This window comes from Heliangelus exortis, chromosome 2 (assembly GCF_036169615.1).
Source record: "Heliangelus exortis chromosome 2, bHelExo1.hap1, whole genome shotgun sequence".
Lineage (NCBI taxonomy): Eukaryota > Metazoa > Chordata > Aves > Apodiformes > Trochilidae > Heliangelus > Heliangelus exortis.
Window position 1 is genome coordinate 122,285,653 of NC_092423.1, and position 24,795 is coordinate 122,310,447.

Genomic DNA, 24,795 nt, shown 5'->3' on the forward strand with positions numbered 1-24,795 from the left:
GCTCCAGTCAGGGGTAAAAGTAACATATCGTTATGCCCACAACTGGCATGGATTAAATGACCATTCAGTGCCTTATTCATTAGCAGGATTTCCACGCTGCAAGTCTCCTCTGATGAGATTTACTATGCAATGCAGTCCCACAGAAGTGAACAGGGTCTACCTCAGGATTTAAAGATACACACAAGTATGGTTTTGATTCAATCTTGTTACTTATTATTAAATATTAAAACTGGTAGAGACTATTTTTGGTACTTTGGTTCTGTAAAGTCAGACTGCAATATATTATTCATGTTGTTGTACCTAAAAGGAGATGACTTTCAGGCCTTGACAGACTGGATTTAGGTGTTTAATTTCAACTGAAATTCAGTAAGACACACAAGAGCTTAACTAACTACTCACAGAGCCTCCAGAAACTGTCTCGAATTTACATCACATTTTTCTTCTCTTCAAATACAGGCATGGGACATTTTTGATATACACAGAGACCCCAAGCTGCAGTCATAAAAATACACGAATATGTGCCTCTATACATACAACGTTATCGATTCAATTTTATCACAAGTCTCTATCTCTGCATTTCTCACTGCAAGATCCAGCAACCTAGTTCTGAAATTATAAGTAGTTTAATTGCTTCATTCTTAAGTAACAGCTTTGGTGTTTTGTTTTACGTTTAATCACTATTCTCTATTCTGTGGCACTGTTTGTTTCACTGGACAACTTTATATCATATTTTTCCCACAAGGACTATAAACAGACCATAGTCTGGAGAAAGCAGTATCTATTAATAACTCTTACAAGTAAATCATTATAATTCTTAAAATAAATGCAGTGATTCCCACCTTAGAAAGCATTACCACAGGTCATCAATATTTTAGGGTCTTCTCTGCCTCAAAATTTAAAATTCTCCTATTTTCCCATTTTAAGGCAGATATTGCACTTATTCTCTACAGCATGTAAATCCAGATTTACTCTGCAGTTTTAATTGCCCCTTCCTTCCACTGCAGGCCATGATGTGCAGCAAGTTGCTGCAAAAGCTACTTCTATTGACTTTATCCCCCTCTCTGCATCCCCACATCCTTTCTTTTAAAGGCTACAATGGTGAAGCTGGATGGGAAAATGTTTGGCTGCTTTGTCTGAGCTCTGAGCAGCATCTTGCTTTCCCACCACAGGTAGGCACAGGCTGAGAGTGCTGCTGAATGCAGGAGACTTCACCAGAGGCTGAAGCCACTGCTTACTGCTGCTATCTCAGGCACAGGGTATTTTCTACTGACTATGGCTCTTTGCCAAGCTCTAATTAAGACACTTCAGTATGTCAGAGAGTTAACCCTCTGCTGTACCCACCTTCTCCTGAAGAAAGCAAGGTATAAGCATCTTCTTTCTAGAAATATCCAAGCAGCTTTCCCAGTACCGGGACTGTGAGGGGCTCCAAGCCCTCCACATTTTTACTGTACCAGTTCTATAAATGAAGATGAATTAATCAGGTAGTTGGCACTATAGATTTTAGAATTGCTGCTAAAAGTCAGTAAGTATTAGCCCTGAATCAATGTGGAGTGTACTGCCATGTCTATTTGGCTTCAAAGAACAATGAATGGATCTCAAATTATCAAAGAGTAGAAATTCATTTTAAAAAAATAAAGCAAGAAGAGGCTACTGAGAACTCTCTACTTTCCAAACAGATCTTTGTTTCATTCTTGAGCAGCTATGATGTTATGAGGGAAATGAGGACTTCTGAAGGATACAGAGCTGCATTTTTGTTTTACAAGAGATCAAATATAAATGTAGTATTTGCTGATCTATCAATACTATCTATTGGTCTCACACAAAGAACAACCACCACCAAACTGAATGAGGGGAAGCTGTGACAATAGCCAAAGGGGGTAAAAGGAAGCCCATGGAGAGGCTGACTTGCAATCAATTGTAATCTGTATTTTCTTGTTCCAAAACCCTGTTAAACCACTGCATCCTGTCAATACACAGAAATCTTCCCTAATGAAAAGCAACATAAGTAACAATGTGACTGACTGATGAACCAAGTTATCTTCATCTAGTAACTGGGAAGGGGAAAACCCAACTTAAATAAGAGAAATTTCTACATCCAATAAAACGGATAGGAAAAAGCAAATTGTTTGAACTTTTACAGTTACAAACCCAGAAAATGCAGTTTACTAGCCAACTGCCCTCGTATTACAGAATATAACAGAGCATTTGTAACGGAGACTTTGATTACATTAGGGCAATAAATCTAGATTTTTACACAGTCTAAATGAGGTAATTTGTAAACCAATCCCACTTCTTTGCTCTTACAGTGCATTAGCCCCCATGGAGGGAAAACCAGAGCTGCCTTCCAAAACCATTACTGATCTGATCTAGGTTGAGGACAAGTTTTCCTTTTTTAAAGTGAAATTCTCTGCTATAACATGCAAGGTTGCCCTCTGATTATATTATTATTATTATTACTACCTTAATGCTCCAAAGCACTGAGCACATAATTATTTCTACATCTAGTTTTCAACCTTTCAGTACCTTTCAGCACCACCTCCCAAAGGTACAAGAAAGCTGCAGTGGTTAATACCTATTTCACTAAGTTATGTGACATTTCTAAATACAAGAAGTCACCTTTGCCTCTTTGAAAAATATATTCTTATGACTCCTTTTTAATTACCTAAAGACAGAATTTCAGCTGAAATTTCACAGGATGCACATGGCATAAAAACAGGGGTACCCAAGTCAAAAATTTGCTCAAGTTTTACTTACTAGGTAAAATCAGGGGAAAAAACAATTTAGCCAGGAAGCTTCTTGATCTCTGCTGGGAATTCCCACTTCGAGTTCTTCCTGACTTTTCTTATTTGCAGTGGAATAGTTCTCTTAGTTATAGAACTAAAATTTTTAACGAATCTAAGGTATTTACACACTTCTATACGTTAAATCTTCACACTGATTTATCTCCTCTGCAGGTAACACAGTTGAGGAGAGAACACTGTTTTACATAACAGAGTCCTTTCAAAAAGTATTATTCTTTGCTATTCCTGTTACAGTAGAAAAACCAGCAGGTACTGAAGAGGATATACTCTGTTTGAGTATTTTCTTTGTTTAAGCTGAGAACTGGACAGTTTAGGAGACAGAGCTACATAGGTAAGAAACAACAAATTCCTAAGACCACCTAGTACTGTTATGAAGTTAATAAATCTACAGGGCAATGCATGAATAAAATTCTCCGCATATTTGGAAACAATTGTATTGATACATAGGCAAAGAGACTGTATACAGCCCTGATACACCCTAGAGAAGTCCCTAAGTAAATCTATTCCTTCTGACAGGAGTAAGTATGGAAGAGCCACAGTATCTGATAACTGTGAAGATCTAATTTAACTGTCTTTTGTTGGTAGATGGACGTGGTCTTTCCTTGCTGTCCTCTGACTGAAAAAATGCTAATGCTAACACATTTCTAGATATATTTGAAAACTTTTGGGTTTGACTTTTTAACTCTTGCTTCTCACGTAATAGATTCAGTAAATTTTATCAAGGGCTGAAAGGTGTAGAGAAAGTCAGAAATCAAGCAAAAAAAAAAAAACCAAAAAACAACCCACAGAAAAAGAGAAAAAACTAATTACATAACAGATGCCTGTACGAGACAATTTTAGAGAACCACAACAGAGGCAGGTTCCCATGAGTCTGAGCAAACCAGCTTTTCTCCCTCCCAGCCTCTACTCTGGAACAGCAGACGTGCCTTTGCAGGTGAAAGTTTCACACTTTCAGCAATTACAGTCCTCCCACAACTATGACGGAGTAACACATATTTTCCATACATAACACGTAGCACCTACTCTCCCTGCTGCATTACATTCCATGCTGCAACAGCTCTTCAGAATAATGGGCTCCTACGGAGCAGCGCTGGGATGCATGCGGAAGCAGCAGCGTGTAACCATTCATTCCTGCAAGAGATCCCTTAAAGCAAGGATGGATCAGCTGGATGCACTCCCCCTCTCCCACCCTGAATGTGCTCCAGGCTCTGACACGCCATGGAAGCCACCAAGGGCTGTGTAACCTTCTCTCCTAATTTCCGTAGTGGTTCCTTTCTACCTCATCACTGGCAGAAGCAGGTGGGTTTAATTATTATGTGTGTTACACAGAAACCTCTTCCCTTCAAGCAGAAAAGGGGGGGGGGAGCAGAGGGGGATGAGAGAGAGGATGTGTCAGACTAATTTACATGCTAATATTACACCTCAGTTCCAAAGTATATTAAAAGAAAAAACAGTTGCCCTCAAATAATTTATGGTCAGCAATATTTTATTATCCCTTTACAATTATCACTAAATTTTGAAATGCTGGGCTATCAATAATGAAGGTTTGTTCTCTGGAAGTCCTGGCAACCTGGCCTCTAGGGACCAGAGCCATTGTAAGCCGATTTGTATAGAAAAAAAGAAAAATATTAGTTAACGTGGTGGCTGTTTGCAGAGCTGTTCTGTGCAGACATTCTGCAAGACGGGTTGACAGAAGTATTTTGCAGCCTCTCCTGTCAAAAACTCCTAAATAATAACTGGATCTAGAGCCCAGCCAAGCCCGCAGCTAGGGTAAAAGCGTGATGCATAAGGTAGCAGGAACACCCAAGCAACCGCACTCGGACTTATCTCCGCCTAGACGGATGAAGTAACCACCTTGTTGACCTGTCAGTCTCACTAATCCACCCTCTATTTTCAGTTAATATCATTAAAGTTCAGCGCCTGAGAGCCCGGGGGGAGAGGCAAGCACCCCATCCCCTTTTTCCACGGGGCGGTAACCAGATGTCAATGGCTGCAGCTGTGACTACATAATTACCTGTTTGCATGAACGCCGACCGCAGTTTAGATTTAATAGGTCAGACGACAATGCAGCAAAACGCATTTAGCCCGCGATTACCCCTTTTCAAACATTCTCTCGCTCGCAACTTCGACCCTGGGAACATTGCGGGCACAGACTCGGGTCAATAAGAAACATTGGCCAGCACAATGGGGCTGGCCTCAAACAGCGCTGTTGACAGACACCGGCACAAAGGCGGTGAATAGAGTCCCCCTCAGTTCTCACACAGAGCGAAGAATGAGTCAGTGTACTGCCGCTTTGGTGCTCTGTTTGTACAGTGTATACAGCTTTTGTCCGCCGCCACTGTTCCACCCTCAATGGGGGCTAAAGAGCCGAGGAAGTGAAGGCGGAAGAATGGCTCCGCGCTCGCCCCGGCAGCCAGCGGCGGATCCCCCTGCGCAGGAGGGCTCTGGTGGGAAGCCCCACAGTGGGAAGAAGCCCAAAGGGGGGAAGAAGCCCAAAGGGGGGGAAGAAGCCTCATGGTGGGAAGCCCCATGGGGGGAAGAAGCCCCTTGGCTGGAAGAAGCCCCACAGCAGGAAGAAGCCCTGTGGGGGGAAGAAGCCCCACAGTGGGAAGAAGCCCCATGGTGGGAAGAAACTCCATGGGGGGGGAAGAAGCCCCACAGCGGGAAGAAGCCCCACGACGGGAAGAAGCCCCACGACGGGAAGAAGCCCCACGATGGGAAGAAGCCCCACGACGGGAAGAATCCCCACAGCAGGAAGAAGCCCCACGACAGGAAGAAGCCCCACGACAGGAAGAAGCCCCACGACAGGAAGAAGCCCCACGACAGGAAGAAGCCCCACAGCAGGAAGAAGCCCCACGACAGGAAGAAGCCCCACGACAGGAAGAAGCCCCACGACAGGAAGAAGCCCCACGACAGAAAGAAGCCCCACGACGGAAAGAAGCCCCGCAGTGGGAAAAATCCCAAAGAGGGGAAGAAGCCCCACAGCAGGAAGAAAAGCAATTCCCATTTCTGGCCTTGTGTGACGACACCGCAGAGACCGTGTGGTGGTTTTACGTATATATTTCATCTCCTTCAAAACCAAAACCACAGCAAAGTGCCCCACACACATAACTCTTCCCTCCTACTGTGACCCAGTTCATGGCTGCGATTTAGGGGAAATGTTTTTAAACTAGAGAATAGGTTTAGACTGGACTTTAGGAAGGAATTCTTCAGTACGAGGCTCGTGAGATTCTGAAACAGGTTGCCAGGGAAGCTGTGGATGCCCCCTCCCTGGAGGTGTTCAAGGACAGGTTGGATGAGGCTTGGAGCAACCTTGTCTAGATGAAAGCATCCCTACCCATGGCAGGGAGGTTGGAGTAGATGACCTCTAAGGTCCCCTTCCAAACTAAGCTATTCTATGATTCTATGAACTTTGATCAGGAAGAAAAACTGAGCATAGGATATGGAATGACAATATCCTTATGCGCCTTCAAAAGGTACATCAACAACGATAACAATGTAGGTGACATTTTAAATCCCCAATGCAAAGACTTTCAAAGGAATGGAGAAGAGTAACAGAAGACAGCCACAGCAATACACCTGTATTTCACAAAAACATTTACACAGTGCAAATAAAGGGTCAGAGAAAAACCATCATCTACATAAAATTGCATTTGCAATTTTTATTAGTTACCTATAAGCAGAGAAAAAAATAAAAATACTTCATATAGACTACTACTACTCTTTAAGTAACCCTCCTCATCAAGTTTTCCTTTCTGGAAACCATACTTCTACTATTTGCATTATCATCCTTATACACATGTTTTTTTTAAGAAAAGTAGCCCTCCAGCATAAAAGCAAAACTGTTATTTTCACCTGCTTCACATACTGTGAATACAAAACAAAATATACACTTTATTCTAAGGAGCAAAGTCTTCGTTTAAAAAGATATTTAGACTTTGGAATTATTGTCATAAAGGTAAAGAGCAGTTGCTAACTCCCTTATTAAATCATGCAGACTGTGTTACAGTCATACATGATAAAGATGAAGTGCAAGCACTTCTAACATGTTTTAAGACTGTGAATTGGTTTAAAAAACGGAAGGGAGAAGAAGAAAATTGCATTTTAGATTAAGCAAATCCCTAAGATTTTCATTAATGGAACACAAAGAACATTGTTTAGTTTATAACTAATAGCCAGGATACTATAAGCACGCTCTCTATTGCTTTTTCAATATTATTTTCAAGCTCAAAGTACTGGAATGTTATTAGAATCAAACAGCTACAGAAAAAAATCTCCAAAATGCTAAAAAATTGATGTTTCATGCCAGAAAAAAATAATTCCAAAAAAATTTAAAGTTTCATTATGCTAAGGATTTGGAGTGTCTGAAGCCATGACTTTCACTCTTGGCAAATGAGTTGAGCAAGTAGCTTAAGAGATATCACCTTATTCTCAGATGCTTTATTTTAAAGGAGTACAGGAATTTCTACTCTTTATAGCTACGTGGCCTTATTTAAATAAAGCAGGCCTGTCTGCTTTGAACACTACCTATAAGACATATGACTGTACTTGAATATACTGGCACTTAGTATGTAAAGGAGGCAAACTTTTGCACAAATGCCAAAGGATGCCTGCGAGCCTGCCAAGGATCTGATCAATCACAATCCTGAACATACACTTCAGAGGAGGAAAATCCTCACCTTTCAACTACTATTAGGGTTATTACATACCCTGTGACTGGAATATCTATAGATCTAAAGGCTGAGCAACAAAGCTGGAAGTCTAGCACAATTATTTTATTTTTTAGAATAATGAATGGGAAATTCTGAGCAGAGAAAGACCTTCTAAGTTTGCTCTGTGATAAGAGAAAAAGTAAACAGAGAAATAAACTCTCCTCCCACAGAGTGATTTTAAATCACTGGAAAACTCCTTTTTCCTTTTTTCAAGCTTAAATCAGTGCTCAGCAAGTTAAACCTCACCTCATCTACCCCAGCTATACACTATTCCTTTCCACTTTTAGCCTTAACTAAGCATACCACTGGTTCATATGCAAGGCCAAAGCACACCATATTCTTGCAGAATCAGAGGAGTATTTCACAATCTTCACATTACAGCAACGTGGGAGTCAAGTCACTGAAAGGGCCAGAAAGGGATATTGTATTTGCTGCCATGCATCACTGCTGCTCAGCATCCCCCCAAGGCTGGCAGTGCTGCCTCCTGCCAAGCAGAGGATCACAGCTTGTTTACTGAGCTCTGTCTGAAGGAAGCAGAGTGGGATTCAGTCTCCTCTCCAGCAGCCCTGTCAAGCCAGCTGCCAAGAACAGTCTTGAAAAGCTTGGAAGAGAACAGAATCCAGTACTTAGGTGGTAAGTACACTAGGCTGGCACTAGGGACCCAGAGATGAGTGAGGGGGAGCAGGCACTACTGCTTTTTTAATCTGAAAGATTAAAACACTTTTAGGCAACTGCAAATGTCTAAAGTCATAGGAAAAGAAGTAACTGAACTCCCTAAGTGGAAAAGCAGATTAGTAATCAGCTTATAATTACCACTCTGATTAAGATCTCTGTCTGAGTACTTGAAGTTAATTGAGTACAAATTGCAAATAAATTAAGCTGGTATGCTACTTACATTTCCTTGTGACATATGGGAAAGACCTGAAAAGTTGGATTTGGATTTCATGTTGCAGAAGATCATAGTTTAAATATTTAATTTTTTTATGTAAACACTCCATTACTTCCAGAAGATTTCAGAACATATGTGCTGTGCATTTCTTCAAATACACCCTTCCTATAGGTTTATACAAACCATTAAACTGGCTCATAAGATCTCATTGCCTTTGGAGGAGCCCACTAACCACTACGAAAACAAAGAACAAGAGGTATCACAGAGAACAAGTAAGCAATCCTTCATTCCTTCAATTAAAATCATTAATCAAAGAAAAATTGCTTAAGCCCTTTTCCTCTTACCCTACTAGTGGGAAGTCACCAAACACTAATAAGTGACAGGCATTTTAAATTGTACCCAATGGTTATTTCCCTGTCACCAGTCATCTCTCCATTTCTCAGTTAAGTGGGTACGTGCTCACACAGTGTGACCACATTATGTGAACTTTTCCATGTGATCAGAGCCTGCCAAGTCTCAAAGAAGATATTTTAAAATAGAGCTTCAGTATTTTTCAGAATAATCCCTGCAGGATTTGGAGGACTGAGGGGCAGTTATTATTTCTCACCCAAGCTGGGTGGCTGGATTTTGAGTTCTTTAGATAAAGTAATAAATTGTAAATGTTAAGACAGGAAAATAGAAAATGTGCCTTTCCTGACAGCTATCACAAAGAGAAAAAGTAAAAAGCTTTGTTTTTGTTAAAAAAAAAAAAAAAGCACCATGATTGACTATCATCATACTTCCTATTTCAGTGTCCACAAATCATGACTACTTTCAGCAAGTTCACAAAGCAAAAGACATCTGCAAACCCTGCTTGGCTGCTATCATGCCTAAAATGCTGACAGTGCCAAGGCAGCAGTGACCACACACAGGCTCCTAAATTTATTAAGGCAAGTTTTAACAGCTCTTAAAAGAGTAACACTTTTTTTTTTTTCTTTTAAAATATATTAATTTTTATTTTCACTGCAGCTCTTCCAGCACAACAGCAATACCTGCCCAGGATTTAAAATTTAATCTTGAAAATGTAAAAAAAGATTAGGCCAGCAAATACAATAGCAAGGATTGCATGATCAGATGCTCCTTACTCAGTAAGGGCAATTATATACAACCTAAGTGATTTTTTAATTCTTTCTATTGCCTCTCCTTCTTCCTTCAAAACATTTGGTACAAAAATTCTACCCGATTGCTACTCCCATCTTATTTCTCCACAAGCACATGTGAAAAGAGAGGTGGCAAGGTTGTTTTTGTTGGCACAGGAGTGAGCTGAAAAGGAAAATAAATTACTCTTAAATAACAGACATGCAATAAAAAGTTATTTATTTTTGCCTCTTAACACCTTTTTTTTCTTTTTATTCAGATTTGCTAAGCTGCCTAATAACAGCAAAGCAGTTGAATCTTCTATACATGGCCTGAAAAAGCTCACCTTGCTTTGTAGGAATTTACCTGCTTTTGTGTCCTGGCTGGGTAACAGCATCTAAATAGGTTGAGGAATTACAGAAAGTGTCAGGGGAAGCAGAGCACATGTCAGGGGTTTGGTGTGTAGGAGTAACAGACCCAATTTTATCAGTCTTTTGGGCCTATGCCAAGTGGCAGTCAACACTCACTCCTCCCTCTGATGAACCATCCCTCTCCACAGACAGTTGACTGCAAATACAAATGCGTGACTAAATCCTCAATGGCCACTGACAGCTTTTAAGTATCTCCAAGAACAGAGATTCCACGACCTCCCTGGGCAACCAGTGCCAGTGCTCAGCAAAAAAAATGTTTCCTAATGTTCAGGGGAGGCCTCCTGTGTCTCAGTGTGTGCCTTTTGCTGGTGGTCCTGTCACTGAGAAGAGCCTGACTGCATTCTCTTTGCCATCTCCCTTCAGGTATTTCCACACATTCATGAGATCAGCTCTCTCAGCCCTTCCTTACTGAAGAGATGCTCCAGCCTCTTTATTACCTTAGGGTCACCTTCACTGCACTGTCTGTTGAACTGGGGTGCCCAAAACTGGACACAGCACTTCAGGTCTGGCCTCACCAGTACTGAGTAGAGAAGGATCACACCTTCCTCCAACTGCTGGCAATGCTTTGTTTCATGCAGCCCAAGACACCATCCATTTTCTTTGTCAGAAGGGCACATTGCTGACTCATGCTCAATTTGGTGTCCACCAGGACTCCCAAGGTCTTTTCTGCCAAGCTGCTTTCTAGCTGGGTGGCCCCACCATGCAGTGGTGCCTGGGGTTACACCTCCCAAAGGGAAGGACTATGCACTTCTCCATTGCACTTCATGAGGTTCCTGTCAGCCCATTTCTCCAGTTTGTCAAGGTCCCTCAATTGCCTTTTTAAAAAAGTTGGTTTAATTAAAAATTCCTATTCCGCCAAGTTTAAAAAAAGTGATGTGAAGCACAATACTAAAGGATCCAATAATAAATATACACCAACTTTATTATCATGATTTGTGAAAGGCTTGACTCATGCCTTGTGAAGAGTTTGAGATTGATATATAACCTGCAGAGTGCTTCCCTTGCTGTGTTAATTCCCTTCTAAGACTCACTCACTGAAACTATTGCAGAGGGATGAATAATTACCACTCCAAGGTTATACGACAGCATTAATTCTCCTGAGTAAGATCTATGTTATATGAAGACTTGTAATTCACATTTGGTCCAAACCATCATTAATTCAGTTTCTCAACCTAGAAACTAAATAGCTCCTGTCCCTGGGCAAGTCTACACCTCTCAGTGGATTGCCCACAAACTAGTTTAGACCAAGCTGGCTCCCAAACTGAAATTGGAGGCCACATCAGCACAGCACTGCAGGTCAGCTCATTATGCTAAGGAGAGGGTTGAGCACTGTTACACCCAACCTAGTAAAGCAATTATGCTGCTTCAGTAACATGCACTGCTTTTTCACCCAGCCCTTACCTTTCCTACAGGAACAGGTCAAACTGCACAGACTAAGCCAGAAACACCTGTACCTTGCTCTGCTGTGTGGTTTGGTAAAGTCCAGTTCCCTGTACTCCTGAAAAGTACCTCAAACCTACACAAGTGGCATGTCCCTACCCCATCCACTGTCAGCCACAACCAGTGAAACACACTCATTAAGGTTTTCACTAAAAACCAGAATCTTCTGCATCTGGAATGGTTGAGATTCCTACAGCCTTTTCTAGCTATTACATAATTAATTATACTTTACTAGAAATACTTATGTGAGATAGCTCCTCCCCACATGCAAACCACAAAGCTTTCTCCAAAGCGTGGGCAAGAAGATGAAATTTCAAATATGCTGCATACAGAGATTCAAGTCAATTATTCTCATTCTAAACAAAATACTGAAACGAATATTAACTCTTCTGCCAACTCAAGAGTTTATAACTCTAGTTTCTACCGTTCTTGACATCCCATATTTGAACTAGGGAAAAAGAATTAACCTTTCTCATCTTCGAAAGATAACACTTAAGCTTTTCAATGCAGTAATAAGCTTCCCATGCCTTTTTTTTTTTTTTTTTTTCCTATCATGTATGTGTGCACGTCCACATATGAGAAAAAGAGTGGCTTAATGAGTATTTACAGACTTTGACACTGCTAAAAAAGCTCCAGGCCACCTATGGACTACTGTGTTTTCCCAAGACATTTGAAACAGCATATTCCATCTCCCATTTATCATGACACTCTGAGAAAACAGAGTTGGCACCAAAATTTCACTGGAAAGTGCTACTAGTTTCATGGGGGTTTTCTCCAAAGGCAATCAAATTTCACAACTCCCTGCTACTTTAAAATAATGACAGAAATGAAAGAAAAAAGGATGAAAAAGTGATGTGCAGGCTTGCATGCACTGCTGTGGCTGTGATCCTAGGGCTACACTGGATACTTCATACTGAATACTGCATAGGGTGCCTCATTAATATGGATTAATTTAACTTTTGATAACCAACACCTGTCCCCCAGGATTATTCCGTTCACTAAACCAAGGATCTATCTGTGATGAAAAATTTGCAGTATAGTCCAAAAAAGTGTTTACAGACTTTGGGCTCCAGGAACTCTGGAAGCACAGCCTTGTGTATTACAGAACCACAAAAAGCCAACACCTTCATTTGTGGTTGAAAATAATCACTGAAGAACGATATACAGTGGGTGGCAAAAACAGTCACAATTGAAAAGTAACCAAGCAAATAATAAGCTGTGTCCATAGGGGATAAAAATGCTGTAATTTCTAAAATGCACGGTGCTATAAATAAGTTAGAGGTTATTTGCTGAAGTACAAAGATTAAGTTTGCAATCACACAGCCATTCTGCATGCCTATTTAAAAAAAAAAAAAAAAAAAAAAAAAAAAAAAGAGCTGAAATTGTTTGAGAGCAGACAGAGTGGCACCACGTGCATTGTTTGGGCTGGGAGCAATGGAGTTGTGCTATATGGAAGCTTTGTAGAAAAGGGAGTTTATGCCACACCTCCTTGAATTTAGCTGTCTTCAGTATAAACAGTAAGGCTTCCTTTTTAACTTGCAATGTTGGTATGTGGGAACATGACGAGAAGATCAGTCCTGCTTTGATTTCTCCCAGGAATTTGGGCAAAGTTTGAGACCAAAGGTTGACCAGAGTGCCAAAACCCAAGTTTTCTGATGACTAGTGCAAACCACCTTAGTCCTCTGAGAATTTCAGCATGGCATTCTGGTAATTTTAATCACACAAAGAGACTGCTTTTACACAGCGTGGAGACCATTTGTCTGGTTATGTTTTCCATAAAAGTTACAAACTGGAATATCTTCAAGGAAGCGTGGGTGCACACTTCGTTTTGCACTTCAGCAAAGTTGACCAGGTCATTAACTATTCAACAATTCAAAAATACTACGGTGTAAGTTAATCCTTCAAAATGCAGAGGAATAACAATCCTGGAAGGGGTATACATAGTTAATAGCAGAGCACATGAACAAGGCAATGGCAGCAAAATATGATGAAAGGAAGAAAGGAAGATAACACATTCCAAGAGCCTGGTTACACAGTTTCTCTGTCTTCCTTCCAAAGTTTTTCACAGTGTGGTTACTACTAGAAAGACTTCTTCTTGCAAGACTGATCTGTTGGTAATTAAAATTACAGAAGGGTATAAGCAGCAGAGGAAACCACTGATTTAATGCCAGTGAGCTATCAGCAACAATTTTAACGCATAAACAGAACGAGGAAATGCTATTAATATAGTTACTGTGTTCATTCTCCTCATTTACCAAATGAGAGAGTTAAAAAAATTTTCCTCAGCAGAGTTTGGGCCTTTTCTAAGCAAGAACTACAGCCACAAAATCAAAAGCAATTTGCACAACAACTAAGCATGGTGGGCACTTTATCAGTACCTTCAACATGCATTAGTAGTCTTTAAAAAAGTAAGTTACTACAGGCTTTCAGCCTCTATTTCATACAACCCTTTTTCTGCATCTGCATAAGTCTGAAAACTGTACTTGTAAAAGCATTATTTATTTTATCACTTGTACTGCTGGTCAGCAATTTCCTTCTTTCCCCTTGAGAATTACACAGTACAGAGAAATGCTATTTTGCTATCAAGAGACAGTAAAAACGAAGTAGACTGCAGGAAAACCAGAGATGTAAAACTAAATTCAACACTGCTACAGCAAGAAGTGTTTCCTTTACATATCACAACACTGCAGCCAGCAGCAGCACAGGATGGGAAATACAGAGCTACTCTAAGGTAAACAGCATTAGGTCTCTCCACTGCCAGCAGATCTGTATCCTAAAGGCTCAAACTGCTACTCAGAGACCTTGCTCCCAGTTAGTCACAGACCCCAGGTTAAGCATTAAATTAATTCATTGTGATTCCCCTGGCAATGAAAGAGAGAAGGCTCTGGGAAAAAGGAGTGAGGTTCTGGGTGTCTCTATTACACCAGCCTCCTATAAGTTGTCTGGGCTTTAGTTTTTAAAGAGTTAGGAAGGTTATGTCTTTACCACCATCCCTCTAAACCTTTCCATAGTAGTCTTTCATCATTATATAGACAACAGTCAGGGAAATGGGTTCAGTAAGCAAAGGGTGAATTTACCACAGGCTGACATCTTCCTTTGTGCAAGCATTTTTGCCTAGAACAAGGTAGCTTGCTCTGTGTGAGGTAGCTCATTCTGGTTGAAGGATGCACTTACTGTTCAAGAAGCATTCAACTGGCATCAAAATGGAGTAGTTAACTCCAAACTTACCCTCCAGGTTAAAGCACAGGGACTCTGTTTAACACACAGACTGGAAATAAAACAAATGATGTCTTAATGAAATTCTCCTACCTACAGAGAGTCTCTTCTCCACAGGCCTCTGGGTTCTTTTTTTTCAGAAATTGATTTTTTTAATCTTACAAGATCTTTTAAATAGTTTCACTTAAGACTGCTAACTTAAGACAGTCTTAATAAAATGGATGTGCTAGAAAATAGCCACCCTTACTCACATTACCTAGTTAAAAAGATAGATTATTTTAATTGGATTCCATTCTGACCTTATCTGTAGAACATTTTAAAAATACAACAAAAAGAGAAGAATTTGAAATGTTTCCCCAATAAAATCCATCCTGGCAATGATTCAAACAGCATAAATATTTTGATAGAAGTTACAGAAACAGCATTAGGTAATGCTTTATAATGCTCATTAAGCTGTCATGTTCTAAATTACAATCAGCATCAAATGATTTCTTCCCTTCTCTACTATTTAAGTTTGGCAAATATGCACTTTATAAAAGGTGTCAAGTAAAATCGCCACAGGATATACTGGAAATCCCTGCACCAGCTGCAAACTCAAACATAAAGGAAGTGTCTTTCTGATCCTACAGCCTGATAATGCTGGAGTTGCTGGAGGGTTACAGCAGTCTTTGAAAAAAAGGTTCATTACACTGGCTTGGAGAGGTGCAGTTTAATCCTTTTTGGAAGCTGGTCCCACAATCCTACATTTTAGAAAATTGCTGAAAGCCATTGTGTTTTTGATGAGAATTGGTCATTAAGAGTACAGGTGCAGAACACGCAACAGGCAGTGTCAGCACAACCCCTTCCCACATTTTCTAGTTCTTAGGAATTTCATCTGATAAAGGCAGAAGCAGGTTGTAACAGCACCTTTGTGCCATGGATTAAGTTAATGCTTGTTTGGGATCTAAGACAGACACTTTTCTTCCTCTTTAGGACTTCATTTCCTCTACATGTTAAAAGAAAGAAAGAAAAAAACTCGACCACTTTCTTCCCATAGCTGAAAAATTACTTTACTTTCCTACAAACCCTTTCTTATTTGTACAAACTCTGTGTGCTTTACAGAATTGCCATATGTTGTTGGCATAAAACATATATTTAACACACCATTTAAGTCAGTGTATCAGGAAACATGTTTTTACTCATCATAGTATATACTAAATGAGTACAGAACATATTGAATAAGACTGTGAAATCATAAGGATAATAAATGGTCCTGTAACATTAAATAAATTCCAAACAACAAAATTCTGTTGATATTTATAATACATTATTGTCTGACCCCAGTGAGATTGTACCAAATGCTTCCTATCTCAATACCATCTACATTGATAATGAAATGTATTTTTTACAATCCTATGAAACAGCCTTCCCAAAGAGGACAGGAGTGAAAACCAACTTAAAACAGCTAGCAAGCTCTTCAAATGTTTATCCAATAAATTTCGTCTCATTACTGTTCTAAGGTTTATTTTTTTCTTAAGGGTTTGTGGTGGTTTATTTGGGTTTGGTTTGTGGTGTTGGGTTGTTTTTTTTTTAAAGATTGATGTTTACTTTAGAAGGACTGATGGAAAAAAGTGCATTTTTGCAGCTACTTCAAATTTTCCAAGTGAAGGACACCTTTCTTGGTAGTTGCTCTTTACCAGAGTCTTGAGGGTGGAATTCCTTTCGTATGGCCACATGGTGGTAGCACTACAGGGTCTTTCACTTGGACATCCCAAGAAATTACAACTGTTAGGATAAGGACTGAGAAGCTTAAGAGAACCAGCTATACAGCTAAGAACCTCCTGTAGGATTTTTGTTTCTTTTCAAGTACTCTTCAAGTACTTCCAAAAGACCAAAGAACATTATATAAAGAAAAAGACAACTGTATTTCAGCATCATGAAAATAGTTGAGAAAAAAAGCCAAATTACCAAGGAAATATCAAAAGCACATGTCCTCATGGAGATACCTCTTTACATAAATAGCAGGAGGAAAATTTTTTTGTCTAAAGATGCTGAATTAATATTTTTGAGGAGCTGCCAAATACCTGAAGAGAAAGTCACAGTAAAACCAAAGATAAACATCAGAATATAAGTATTAGGAGAGCCATGCTCTCAAAACTGACTTCATAAAATGGTATAATGGATTTCAATGTCTGAAGATCAATATATTAAGCTTTGTCAGAAAGTGAATTAACATAAATAGCAGTAACAGAGCCTTACTGCAATCAGCAGTGTAAGCTGGTACAGATCTAAATACACACTGCAAATTTGATAAGGCAAATTTTATAAGGCAAATTTTATAAATCAATGTAAGCAGATCAAAGCAATTGTACAAGCAAAGGCATGTCTTCCAACTACTTCTTAATAAGAAAAGAGATAAAAACTCCACAGCACCTGAATACTATTGATTACATACTCAGCTAGCTAAGATAGCAGTTTTCCATGTTCATTTTTCATCCCACAAGTACTTTGCAAATTTTGTGTTACAAATCCCAGATAGAAATGAACCGGTATAACTATATTAAATGACACTGCACCTTATGACAAGCTACAAGCTAAACAAAAAAATAAAGATTGTCTGTGACTGCAATTTTAATGCAGATAAGGTTTACAAATTTTATGGAATTTCAAACTGAATTGGAAAAAAAAAATGGCATGATTTATTTATTTTTTTCTTATGCAAAAATTTGTATTTAGCAGACTAGGATCATGTATCATTTAAACACTTAAGAAGTCTGAGACAAATTCAGGTTTCTGGACTTAACTGAGGAGAAAGGGAATTTGAATTGGTAACCTACATCTCAAATGAATTCTTGAAGTTCATTAGATCTAAAGCATCTACGCTACTACTTCCACTGCCTCTACACCCTCAATTCTGTAAAAGTTGTCTGTATCATTTTGTAAACTATAGCCTTTTTTTTTAACAATGCCCAGGCTGTTAACTTCCATCTCCCCACTCCCACTCAAAAGCAGTGAGAAGGAAGTATAAACAAGCCTTATGTGGATCTGCTTGTTTTTATCATTGCAACAGGCAGCCAAAAGTGTAACTGGCCTAGATTCTCTTAGCTCATGCTCCCAGTATTCAATGGACGACTGACTCACTCTGATGCATCTGTTCCAACACTCATTTCCTCGGGCCTTATTTCCTACTGTACAACCAAGACACACACCAGAAGATAAGACATACAGTATTAGATGAAAGATGAGAGAAGGAGTGGACAGACACTTGTCTGCCTGTCAGTTTTTTCAGGAAGAAGTATTTCATTATTTTCTCCCCCTCTGCATTGCTACTCAAGTATTCCAGAGTGGAATTGCCCACACAAGGACACAGCAAACAATGAGCTCAGCATTCCCAAGGTGAAAGAATCAGAGATTTGAAGGCAATACATGAAGTTGCCTGCTTCCCAAACCTGGGAGGAAGCACTCAAGCAAACACAGGGCAAGCTAAAGGGGACTGCACTGCAAGCAAGGAAGGGCATGAGTGCATGGAGCCTTGCTATGAACCATGCAAGGAGAGAGTTGAAAGCTACAGGTGAGAATCAGAGAGGAGACCAACAAAGACAGCATCACAGTGGATGTCTGCTATGGGCTGTCTGGTCAGGAAGAGGAAGCCTCATTTGAACAAGAAGCCATCTCATGATTGCAGGCCTTGATTCTCATGGGGGGCTTCAAATGTCCTGATGTCTGCTCAAGTAGAAACAATCATGATGGGAGCAAGCAATCCAGAGCAAGTGTCCCGGTGACATTTTTTCTCCAGAGGTGCCAGGGCAGGACTTCTGATGGACATGCTACCCACAGGTAGGAAAGCACTGTTTGGCAACACAGTAGCTGATGGCAGCCTCGGCTTCAGTGACCACCAGTGTCAGAGCTTAAACACTGGAGGAAAGTCCTGGAGAGACCTGGGCTTCAGGACTGTGGCCTTTAATTTATTTGGGGTAGACAAGAAGCTTTTCTGATGTCAAAAGGTGCCTGGAAGGTCTATAAGGACAAACTCTTAAATGCTCTAGAAAGCTCTTCCCCAATGCACAGAAGTCACTGTCTGGAAAAAAGGAAGCTCAGCTGAACAGCTCTGATCTCCATCACAAAAACAAAATGAATGGTCATAGACTGAAATTGATATAGAAACATTCCTCAGACGTGCAAGGATGGCAGTGGGAGAGGCAAAGCTCATCTCCACTTTGAATTAGCAAGGGTTTCAAAGAGAAACAAGGGCTTTACCATTACACCAGCAGCAAAACACTAAGAAAATCTCTACCTGCTGCCAAATGTGATGGGCACAAAGGATACAGTTTACCCTGGGCCATCAATTACGTTTGGTTTCAAAGTCATAGGCCTGTCAATGGAAGTTGACTACACAATCTCTTGGATAAGATACTGTCAAACTTGGATACAAACATGCAATTATTTCCATTATTTCTTTTAAAAAATCTATTATTTCAGAACTGATTATCACTGGAAATTAGTTTAATCATTTAGACACAATGATACTGCAGATTAACAAAGATGCTTCTCCTCTGTCAAGGAAAAAAGAGGGAAGAAAGATGGACAAATATATTCTGATATTATGAATTCAAAAACTTTTTTTTGCCTACATATAAAAAACTTAAGTGTTAAAGCAACTTGGACACAAGCTAATTAGGAGAGACATTTTCTGATAATATATAGAATCATGAGGTGCTAGATGCTGGAAAGCTCATAGTGCAGTTTCCACCGGAATTTGCTATTTGCTTATCTTTTTGCTCTTTAACTACTGCATTCCCTAGCACAAATGTCACAGTTCCACCACAGATCTAGTCCAGAACACAGAGTGAAACTTCCCACTGGAATATGTACAACATCTTCTTCTACAATATGAAACATTCAACATTAGCACTGATCATCTATTCCTAACTTTATTATCACCAATAATGTGAAAACTCCTCAATGTATCATCCCATGTATATACATGTAGCAGAGATAGGTTCCTGCCTGAGAAAATTCACAAATTACTTAGGATTAAAGTACCCCATTCACAAAACTCCCAAGTATTTCCATAAATAGCGCTTGTTTTAACAACTCAGATTACTTCCCCTTTCCTCAGTGACAAAACAGCAACTCTGGTCATCAAAAGCTGGAATAATATAGATAGCAATAGTGCAAACCCTGCATTCAAGACAACGATGTCTGAGCTACATAGATCTGTTGGCAAACATACTTTCATTCTGCACAATATGGTAATTTCTACAGTTTAAACTACAACATTCACACAAACCATCCAAGCTCAGTCCAGAAGATGGTCAAGTCCCATCAGCTAAGCATTGCAGTATGGCTTTCACACATGTTAATTGCTTACCATAAGTTTATTACTTACTTTCCATCTACTTCTGGTCTTTTGCACACACAGTGAAACTTGCCACCAAAATCTATATACAGATCATCTTCTACGATATGGAATATTTGACCAATGACAATTTTATCTTTGGCAGGTCCCATCTGAATTAAAGGAGAGCGTCTCAACATGGATGCAAAGGATTCAGATTTCCCTGAAGCAACCTACAGATAAAGGAGAAAAAAAAAAGGATTTCACAAAACATGCCATCTCAAGGATTTTATCTTGTAACATAAAAAAAGCTTAATTCACTAAATTACAAGATTTTATGTGTTTGGTGCATTTTTAAGGAAGCATCTTATATTTCTCCATCCCCAAACATTGTACACATTAAGGGTAAAGCTTTCAGTAATTCAGTCAGAGAAAACCACAACACTCTCCATCTGCCAGTTATACTATTGGTTAAGTAAATTGATATAAAAATGCATTTGCAGTATTAGAACATACTCCAGAAAAAAGCATCTCTCATCTCTTTGTTATCTCCTTGGTGAAATCCAAACCAGAATTACCACCTTGTAGCTACTTGTGCCACTATTTTATAATGAATAATAATTTAAAGGAAAAACAAACAAAACATTTTGCAAAAGCATCAAAAGCAGAAAGCATGCACAGGACTGCTATAACACACTAAAAAAATGAACCACCACTTCTCTCATTTTTAGTCTACAATATCAAAGTAAATATTTTAATTCAATCACTAAATAAACAAAGTATCAGTTTCCTCTCATAAAGCATTTTGAAAACAGGAAAACAAATCCTCACACTCTTCATGGAAACATCTCTGGTTTGTGATCCAAGACAGCTACCACAGGCTTCCCTCATCATATGCCAGGTGAAAATACACAGCTACATTAAAGCAAAATTCGTTCTAACACACACTTTCCCTGACATACTAAATTTGAGCCCTATTTAAGATTACTACCTTTGAAACACAATTGCTAAGAAAAGTGTTTTAGCTGGTAGTGAATAAAAAGGGAGATGCATTTTGGAAGCAATATGTTCCTGGAATCTGAAAGTGAATCTAAGGAAATAATGTATAGATGGTTAAAGAGATTTTTAAAAGTGTATTAATTTCACACACCCACATTTAGCAGTAATTAACAGATACAACTATAACTTCATGCAAGATTTCTGACTATTTTTAAGCCAACAAAGGAACTAAACAGAATATTCAAGCAATTAAAGGTTTACAGATCTCTTGGCTCAACAACACTTTCCCATTGATTACTTCAAGTGGATACTCAAAATCCACCTATATGTTATATGGAGAGAGAATAATGCCATCATTTTCCACTTGTACATTTGAAACCTCCATTCTTGGGGAAGTTGAAAGAAGAAACAGTTTTGAATTTCAGCCCAACTGGAAGGCACAAACAGCACAGCTTGTTCTGAAGTGACAGAACCTCTGGAATTATAAACTAAAGATCTGACACCTGGTAAATTCACCTCTTCAGAAAAAGAATCCTGTAAATGTAGCATCCCTAGGACAGGGGCTGAACCAAGTGCAACACACACGTACAGAAAGTGCACACACACCACAAAAAGACAGCAGGTGATGATGGCAAACCACAAACAGAGCAGTAAGATTTGATATAGGAAAGCTAGTATCAGATAAGGACTGTTTGAATTTCACAATTCAAATTAATTCGAATAGATGAAAATGAATTGTACAGGATGCATTTGTTGGTGTTCCAAGAATAAATGAGAAACAGTAGAAGAAATAAGAGAAAGTATTTAAATGAGACTGTATGAACTGAGAGGGCAGCACCAATCTAGATGCAACTTCAAGTTAAGGTGTAAGTCTAGAAGTAAACATTTCAAACATTTCAAAACTAATACTCCCTCAAAATTAATCCATCTGGACAGAAGATTATAAATTAATCCTCATACTGAAATGCCATAACCTGTTTTAAGGGAACCTGAGATACAATGAAGTGCAAATTCAGCAGTGTTCCACTGACTTACTATGGAATAGTTTGCAGAATCATTGGCCTTGGAATTCAACTGCTTATCCCTGAAAAGTAACAAACACTTTTCCATCAGTCCTGTATGCTCATATACATTGATCTCACAGATGACAGAGATATCATCTTAGCTATATGTTGTCACTCAATATGAAGTTAAAGCGGTCAAACACAAAAATCCAGAATCAACTACTCTATCCATTGAGTTGACCATTTAATTCCCTTCTTCACTGGATGGAGAAATGGGATTTCTCCATCCTTCATTCCTCACCTAAACAACTTGCCTTGTCTGGGGAAGAAGATACCAATAGGAAAAAAACAAAACAAACCAGCATGTAGAATGTGACCGTAGGAACCCTTAGAGCAGAGCATTTCCAGCGTATGTTGAGTCTCTCAGACTGGGGCAGAGAAGTGATACAAATGAAAACAATTTACCCAAGTAAGAGTTAATATTATATCAAGGGTCGATGCCTGCAGGGACACATGATGCAAATACAGGACAGCATTTATGACACTAAAGAGACAGACACAGTACCATCAGTTGGCAGAGATGCTGGCTGTTCAGAAACCAGTGTTTTTGAATAGATCATCCTGCCAAGTATTTTATTTGCTCCATCTGTGAGACAGAACAGCTGACAAAAATGTTTCTGGGGTCATCCAAAAACTGTTAAGTCTTCTTAATTTAGGATGCAGGTCTGTAAGTGTTTAAAATAACCAAGCTAGCACTGCCATGCCTCATCCTGCCTTCTCCATTGCCCCCGAGTCTGAACTCCTGTCCCCTTATGCCACCACTTCAAGATGTGTAAGCCTGTTTCAGGAACATAAACAAAAGCTATTTACTTTCTTCTAAGGACAGTTTTCTGTTGCTCTAGTTACCAAACTAGATCACCAAAGGACTAAGTGAGTATCAGGATGAGCAAACAAGAGCTTCAGAGTGCCCACAACCAAGGGCAAATATAAGACCATGGCAGCAACATATAAACTGAAAATTTTAAGAACTCCTATAATTTCATCCCAGAATTCTTTTGTTATCCTTCATAGTAATGCAAGCTAACGAGAAAACTGGACCAGGGAAAAAACTCACAAAACAACAAACAAACCACAGAGAAAGGCAGATGTTATCACTTGCAGGCTAACACATATATACTCCACAGCTAACTTCAAGTCTCGAGTAAAGAACAAGAATTCTTTTCATATTTCACCAGGATGTGAGGAGGTCCACCTACAGTTTGGCTTAATTTAATGAACAGCAGTGGAATCAGACACAACATGTGATCCACTTCCAAAAGCTGAACTGCCTTTTCTTATATGCAGCTCATCTGGAAAAAGCCTGAGCTCATAAAGGATCAAAAGAACTTCTGAGACTGGCTTGAAGGAGATTTTCATAAGTTATCTAGAAAGATGGCATTAGTTATAGCTATCAAGCACACTGAGCAATATTGAGCTTTTTCTAAGAAATAATACTATTCACAGTAAAATCATAGAATGGTTTGGGTTGGAAAAACCTTACAGACTAATTCCAGCCCCCTGCCATGGGCAGGGATACCTAACACCAGACCAGGTTGCATAAAGCCCAATCCAACCTGGCCTTCCTTTGTCCCTTGGTAAGTACACTCATTAAATGGTATTCACCTCATTCTTGTTGCCTTCATATGATGTCACACACAGTAGGCTACCTTAAAAAACTTCTTGCATTGGAAATTTTCATCTCCACTTCATGAAGATGAGTACATCCTGGTTTCCTGTTTTTATCACCTATGAGTCATCCACTCTAGTTAATAACATCCTTCTGTTTTACCTCCACGGCAGGAATAGAAAAATTCTCCCATGTGCCATCTTGTTTGTGAAATTATCTCTCTAACATGACACATAAGTACTGCCTGCACACACTGACAGAAGTGCTCATTCCTTACTAGGACTAAGATTAAACTCACTAAGATACAGATGCAAATGTACAAAGAAATCCTTGCCATTCCTTATTGCTGATAGTTTTCCAAGAAGCCACCAGGAATCTGTCTGCATTGTATCTACAGCATTCGCCATTCTCCTTCCTGGGGAACTTCTTAGGAGCAAAAAAGATCTAATTTACATATTGGAAAATCCTGAGCACTTTCCTCTGCAATTTCAAAATCTCCTTAACTGGATTTCCCACAATCACACTACGGAAAAACAGTCAGGCAAAAAGATAATAGGGCAACATGCTTTATTAAGCACTCTACTTATTTGATTCTCAAGGAGTATTGGCCATGCAGCTGTGATTGATAATTCATCAATAACATGTCAAGTTGCAAAAACTGGACAATATTACAAAATCCAGAAGCACAAAACACTTTTTTTTCCAAGTACCTGCAGTATAAGCTTTTTTTTTTTTTTTTTCTCCTCCTTCTTAAATGTCTAACCTGTTTGATTTTCCTTCTAATTTCTAAATTCAAAAGATTTTCAAACATTTGGATGCCTTTCGCTTCTCTGCATGTAGTTCAATAAAAAAACAGTAGCTCTTCCAATAACAGAATATTCTGCAAGATGATAAATATCAACCATAGAGGAGAAAAAGGCATAGATTTAAAAGCCTGTTACTAAAGAAGTAATTCCAGTACTGTTTCTAGAGCACAGGCTATGACTACACAAGCAGGGTGGTCCAATCCCACCCACTGAGCAATATGTCTTTCAAACCCTAGCTACATGTTTTATGTTTGCATGTAAAGGCAAGTAGCATGCATGTTGGAATATGAAAGATCCAAATGAAACATGGAGAAGTAAGATGGGATATTGGTAATTTGACTGCTAGAATAAAGGAGTGAATGACATATTAGGATCAAGCAGCATGCCAAGAATGCAAT

At 39.2% G+C, this 24,795-nt stretch overlaps 1 protein-coding gene across 1 annotated transcript in view; it reads right to left on the minus strand.

The window, feature by feature from the left end:
• The window catches only part of TPD52 (tumor protein D52), a 149,777-nt gene that overhangs the window by 41,917 nt on the left and 83,065 nt on the right, over positions 1 to 24,795 (minus strand). Inside the window, exon 2 of the mRNA XM_071737836.1 lies at positions 19,974 to 20,155. Within this exon, the coding sequence (XP_071593937.1) occupies positions 19,974 to 20,155 (182 nt within the window). The remainder of the gene's footprint in view (positions 1 to 19,973; positions 20,156 to 24,795) is intronic.